The 6,933-nt window shown below is 33.8% G+C and overlaps 1 protein-coding gene across 1 annotated transcript; it reads right to left on the bottom strand.

Moving 5' to 3' along the window:
* Positions 1–1,115: 1,115 nt before the first annotated feature.
* Positions 1,116–3,147, bottom strand: LOC104773184 (putative trehalose-phosphate phosphatase D). Its single transcript, XM_010497760.3, has 7 exons — positions 2,594–3,147; positions 2,447–2,518; positions 2,207–2,299; positions 2,056–2,112; positions 1,616–1,936; positions 1,434–1,526; positions 1,116–1,326 (listed from the first exon to the last, which is right to left on the bottom strand). Exons 1-7 carry the CDS (start codon positions 3,002–3,004, stop codon positions 1,255–1,257), a joined length of 1,119 nt encoding a protein of 372 aa, XP_010496062.2. The 5' UTR covers positions 3,005–3,147; the 3' UTR covers positions 1,116–1,254.
* Positions 3,148–6,933: the final 3,786 nt, after the last annotated feature.

The following is a 6,933-nucleotide window of genomic DNA, read 5'->3' as shown; positions in this document are numbered from 1 at the left end:
AGTTCAGAATTTTTTAGATCACCTTATAGCTCACATTACACAAGCTAATAGGGCGAAATCTTGACATTTCACGAGGTCGTTCTCCTTTCGGGATTAAACATATATTTGTCTCATTTAGCTTGCCATAAAAAATTCCTGAGCTAAAGAAGTTCTTCACCATCTTAGTGAGATCGCCTTTTATGGTTTCCCAAATATTTTGGAAGAACAAAGCAGTCATCCCATCCGGTCCTAGAGCCTTTCCCGGATTCAGGGAGAACAAAGCTCGTTTGACCTCCTCTTCTGAGATTTCTTTTGTGAGATGCTCATTCATGGCAGGTGTGACCAATGTAGGTACATCCTTTACGGCCAATGTAGGGTCGCTCGCATTCGAGGAAGAAAAGAGATTGTCAAAATACTCCACCGCTACTTTTTCTATCCCTTCTTCTGTATCAACCCAAACTCCAAGTTGATTGAGGATACCAGTGATCTTGTTCCTTGCCCTTCTTTATTTTGTAGAAGCATGGAAGAATTTTGTATTTTTATCTCCTTATGCAAGCCAAAGTTCTCTGCTTTTTTGGTGCCAGTATGCTTCCTCTTCCCTATAGGCCTCACAGAGCTGCCATTTTAGGTTGAGGACTCTCTCTCACTCTCTTTCTCTCTCTTCTTTCACAATTGACTTTACAAACACATCAAACAACATCAATTCTTTCTTTTCGTGCCTATTTCTTCTTTTCGGTTTTTCTTCTCCAAATTGCATAAGATATCTCACTATATGTCTTTGGATTTCAATTTACATTGTCGTGTTTTTTTTTATTTAATTCATGGTATTTTGTTTTGTAACACGCTATTTTATTAAATTACACATGACATGTTGTACTTTTGTCTTTTGTTTAACGGCATTTTTTATTTTTCCCTTCTCTAGAAAATAGTAATTACCAAACTTTTCTGATAATATGGTATTTACTTAATTTTCTTCTAAAATTGTGACATTCACTAATATTACCCTAGTTGCTATGTACTCTCGGTTTTAAAATTAATAATGATAGACGGTTAAAAAGAGAATGATGGAAATAATATAGCAAACTTACACTTTTTTTTTTTGTTTTCTTTGTTAAGAAAGTTCCTATAAACTTACATTTCTTCATAAAGAGTAAAATCATGAAAACATACATAAAATGAAAAAAAAAAAAAAAAAAAAAAAAAAAAAAAAGAACAAAAAAACATCGATCATACAACAATTTTTGTTGCAGGTGAAAGCTAACTAATTTATTGTAGTCAGGAAACTGGATATCTTCCTCCTAGTGACATTTGTTTCCATTCCACGAGTCGTCTCAAAAATTCTCCTACCTATTCAGAACATTATTTAAAAGAAAAAAAGTTGTTATTCCTCAAGAACAAAATAAGAGAATAAGATAAATTAAAACTCATAGAACAAATAACTAATATATATATACCTCGGAAGGTTCTTGTAGAGAATACGTAGCACTCGTTTCCTTAGGAACTTTGGAAACAAGTATACCAAAGCCATCTCCTCTCTTTCTCAGTACCTGAACCCAACAAATATTTTAATAACTTATCTGTAAAATTAATCAGGAAAATATTTTAAATAGTGTTGAAGATGGTAAATATATATTACCTGAAAAGCATCCTCGTCCGTACGATCATCGCCGATGTAGATAGGCAAAACATTCCTAGAGTTGGCAAATCCTAAAGATTCGAGCAAGAACTCGAGAGCTTTGCCTTTATCCCATTTGATGGTTGGTCGAATCTCTAAAACTTTTCTTCCTTGGGTTAACCTCAGTTTCGGATACTCGCTCAATATCGACGTCACGTGTTCCGCTACTAATCCCCAGTCCTTTTGATCGACACAACGGTAATGTACGGATACGCAGAACTTGTTGTTCTCGACGCTTGCTCCTTCTACGTCTCTCATTTTCTCAACTAGACACTTTGAGACCTGTTCAAACAGAGTTTGTATATATTTTTTCTTAGTTAGAGACCAACTATGTCGTTATATTAAGTAGCTTGAATTTGACGCATATACAAAATAGAAAAACTAGGAAAAAGGTAGTAGACCTGGTCAATCATAGGCAAGAACTCATTCGCCGCTTGGAAAAGAACACCTTTGTTGTTCTGTATAGTTCCAAAAAACATCAAGCCCTTGTTAGTCTCTTTATCAATCTACATATATGTTACATATAATATACGAGTGTTTATGATAAAGTACCTTGTTATGTTTGGTTTTCTTGGAAGGTCCTTTGATGTCCATTCCATGGCTACCGGCATAGTAAAGTCCAGGAAGTTTCACAAATCTACGGACCTACCAAATATAGAAACGAAGAAACACGTGAGTTATTTTTTTTTTTTATATAACCAAAGGATCCAAAACTGACCAAAACTAGACTAATCAAAACATGTTAACTTTTTTCTTATAGTACTAGTTTGAGAAACAAATTTTAAAGCGTACCTTATCACGGCATCTTCCTGTGACGATCGCGGTCGGGAAATATTTAGCCACGCCTTTTACCGCATCTCTCATCTGAGATTCAAAAGTTGTTAAGAAATGGTAAAAACTTTAAAAGCAGAGGAATAAGAAGTAAAAAGAGAGGCAAACCTCGTCAGACATGTAAGCTCGTTCCGGGTCTTCTACAATGGGAGATAATGTACCGTCATAATCAAGAAACATGACAATTTGTTTCCCTTTCGAAGTTTCAGCGATTTCTTCAAACATGCTTAAAGCTGACGGGTGTTGAGCCATCCAAGAAGAGTGTTCATCCTCCTTGGACTCCGGTAGGGAAGATATGTTCCCTGGTCGGGTCCTGGTAGGGGAAGAAGCCCTCATGGCTTCGATCCAAGTATTGATCCTGGTTTGACTTGGGTCGGCCTCAAGTTTTTGCACAAGTTTCTTACGGGGAATGCTGATGTAACGGCCACCGCCGGGAGAAAAGAGAGATTGGTTTGGAACTCTAACCGCTACACCGATGCTGGCTTTTGCATCGGAGATTAAGGCATTATGGTTAGTCATTAGGGGCTTAGGGAGAAAAAACGACAGAGAAGAAGTTAAGAAACAGAGGAGAGGGCGTTTGGTGTGACAAAGACGAGTTGTCAATGTCTTAATAAAACATGTAATGAGAATAGACTTAATGTGTGGTCAATTTATAAACTTCCTCTCAAAGAGTGAAAGAGCTTCCTTCTTGTACTTCTCCTGCCACATCATTCCTATGCTAGTTATTATTATTTTATTCCTTAGGAAAGAAAAATTTTTATATCCCTATTTTTTTCTTTGTCGCATATTCCTAGTTTTTAAGTTGATGTTGATACCAATTTGATAAAATAGGAGCCAATACCTAATTATTTTTGGAATTTATTTCACGACTAGAAAATTAGGAGGATTTTGGTCCACAAGTTTGGATCATTTTGCAAACAACATATAGTATTTAAATTCAAATTCGACAGCACTAAAAACATCGTTTTAGCATATAATATCTCAAAATGTTACATATAATATCAATATTATTAATCACGTGTATATAGCTAAATACAGAGAAATTTTATGAAATTAAATTTCAAGGTAATGAGAACAAATTATGGGTGTCCCTCCTAAACCGGTAGTTTTTGTGTTATTTAGTTTTTGTTGTTTGTGTAATATATTAATGTGTTGTGTTGAGGTTTCGACGTAAATGGAGGTGTTATATATAATAATAAATGAGTGTTTACTAAAGTGGTAGCTTTTGGTGCAAGTTGCGTTCTCTTTGTATTCTCTTCTTTTCTTCGCTAAAGTATTTTTAAAAAAATTGTTATGGTTAGAAGAACTTAAAGAGAATCATACTTTAAAAAACCCGAGCTTGGTCCGATATAGTGCATAAACAATTACTAACCAAATACAATACACATGAAAGTGGAGGTTTTCAATTTCTAGATCTCTGTATTTATCGTTAATTAAAGAAATCTCATTATACGTATGCCACAACGTTGGTAGTTCTAAGTCGAATCTTAAGCTTGGATAGTAAGTCGAAAATTAGATTTAGAATCACAAAGATACATACATGCCAAAACATTTCTCCTGTACATATGTTGGCAGGCTACGTCTTCTCTAGTTAGCCATATATCCATTATCCATACATTGTTGCGTTCATAATTTATAACAATTAGGTCGGTTGATCTGGTTATTCAGAAATAAGTTTTTGATCAACCGTTTATACCATGTTAAAAATATCAAAGAAGCGAAGATGTGAGTAATATATATGCTATATTCTTCACAAACTTTTATACAATGTTAAGAGATACAGCAACCTTTTTATAAACGAGCTCGAGGAGATCACAAAGATATATTGAGAAAGTACGGAGGAAATATCAATGTTGAAAGATTGATTTGTTGTTAGAACAGTGAGATATGAATTGTAACATCCCAACAAGAACAAAAATATACTACCGTAACGTATTAAGTGTAACTAAAAGCTCAAAAGAAGTATTTTCTCTAGCGTTGAAGTAAAAAAGTACTCTAGCTAAAGCGTTCAGTTCCAACGAAACGAAACTGTTGGAATCATCTACGCCTATGATTGCATAGATTATAACGTCTCTTGGAACTGTATTAGTGCTGTCATATCGTTATACAACTGTTTTTATACAGTATTGTTCTGCGGCGATCTATATGCACTAAATCAAATTTTCTCTTTTGGTATTCACGAAGAGCACTACAAGTTATAAACAGCTTATACTTTATTTAATTTTCTTTAGTTTGTGGACCATCTAGTTATTGGTTTATAACTCTCTCTTTTTTTGTCATTATTTATAACTTTTTGTATGAGAAAATAAAGAGGAAACTAAGTGTAAATGAGTCAGCACGTTTTGGCTTACTATGAAATATCACGAAAACTATTCAAGAAAATTAAGATTTCCGTCCACGAAAAGGACATACGAATGCGACATGATAATTCGTTTATAAATCACATTTTAAAAATATATAATAACATTTTTATTTATTTCTCTTTCGGCCAACATTAGTTTTTCTTTCTGAGAAAGCACACGGTTACAGTTTGTCGTCAACGAAATTTTTTAGGATATTAACTTATACAGCGCACAGCGGTAAATGAAACGAAGCTTCCTCACATTTATATTTTAAATGCAATACATTTCTTGTTTGCTTATTTTTAATAAAGTTTTCTTGGAAGCTTCGACTTGCTTTTCAATTATCATTGAAATAGTAAAATGTATGTTGAATGTAAAAACATTGACATATAAGGTAAAAGAAGAATAACAAAAAGGTGTCACGCGGCACGCGTGAGAGTGTGAAACAACAAAAATACACATAGTCAAACTATGATGCTTGCGTGTACATTATACATTTGTATGTAAACTTTGGTATATGCTGAGAGATAGATCAAGTCTTTAGTCTATACGCATATGATATCGAAATCCGGGTTCTATTTACATTTTTGTCAAAAGCGTGAAAAAGGCGTTAGGCAAAGATTTTATATAAAGTAACTATTTCGATATTAAGAGGCATTGTTGCCATATGTATTTGTATATACATATGTACATGTGCACAAATGTAGTTTCCTAGTAACTTCATAATAGAAGACTTTTGAGTTTTGACGTCGGTCACGGTACACGAATTTTATTTTCTCTTTTTGGTCGCATTAGTTTCGTAAACGGTCATAATATTCTTAGTACTTACGGTCTAAGATTCTTTTCTTAGACAAAGGAATAATGTTCGTACAATAATCATGGGAAAAGCTGTCGTCTAAATACAAAGAATGGGAAGAAATGCCTCCGAGAAAGTATATATATTTGTTACGTCATATCGTATTGCATGCATGGAGCCACGTTAGCATCGCCTTGATTTGAATTTGTATGACAAATGAACTGATTCTAACTATGTACATATACCTAAACTATTTGGAAAACTAAATAGGAATCAACCTAAAATAGAGACTTTATTGGAAAAAAAAAGATGCCAAATGAGACGGTATATAATTGGCCTTCTTCGGCTACTTGTCGTAAAGCAATTTCTAAACTGTAGAATCCACGTGCGTTTAATTTACTATATAGTACTGTAATATAAGGTTTTTTTTTGTATTTATTGTGTCTTGAGTATGACCATTGGCCATTAATAGTTTCTTTTACGTGTAGAATCATTAATTGACTTCTCTATAGGAAGTGATGCTCGACGGTCTTGAGTTTGCTATTTGTAGTAGGTAACGAAGGAGCACAAGTGTCGTTTTGTGAGACGTGCTCGTCTCGGGTTACGTACCTAAACCTCTCTAGTCTCTTTCGCGACTTTCTTTCTCCAAACACTTTTGCTCACACATCCCTAACTTTTAAACGAATGGGAAAATTATTCTAGTTAAAGACCGTTTAAGGTCGTTTAATATGTAAGAGAAAATGATTCATTGCAAATTTCATTTTTTTTTCTTTTTTCTTTTGAGAGAGTTAAAACAAATAGTAAAATTATTGTGATGCTTCTTAACGATGGACCAATTTGCATGGACAATCCAAAAGGACCAAAACTCCAGCCGTATAACATTATCTGCCTATGCATGATGAATCACAGCTTCTATGTTAACTATGCGAGGTTGTTCACGGGCTCAAGATAATTTCCATCATCTTAATTAGTGTCACAACGCGTTAAAGACAATAGACTTGGTTATCTCGGTTATGTTGGGTTGAATTGGTAACCATGTACCGTTTTGGTATGTAATGTACCACTTTGACAATTTCTATCAAAAACGTTACCAAATACATTATTTTTAGCTTTTTTATACAGCTTTCATGTATCATTATTTCTTATGGTTTATATTATTATTTTTTTTTTTTTGGTGTAACGTTTGTATTATTTTGTGACAGATTACTATTTTAACTTACAGTTATTTTTATAGTTTTGAGTGCGTTATCAGTTGAACACGTTATCGATTATTCTTCCACGTTTTGTCATCTAATGTAGTTATTCTTTTT

This window comes from Camelina sativa, chromosome 17, assembly GCF_030686135.1.
Source record: "Camelina sativa cultivar CO46 ecotype springtype chromosome 17, ASM3068613v1".
In the NCBI taxonomy this organism is placed as follows: domain Eukaryota; kingdom Viridiplantae; phylum Streptophyta; class Magnoliopsida; order Brassicales; family Brassicaceae; genus Camelina; species Camelina sativa.
Note: the sequence above shows the minus strand (reverse complement) of the source record. Positions and strands in the feature narration are given on the sequence as shown.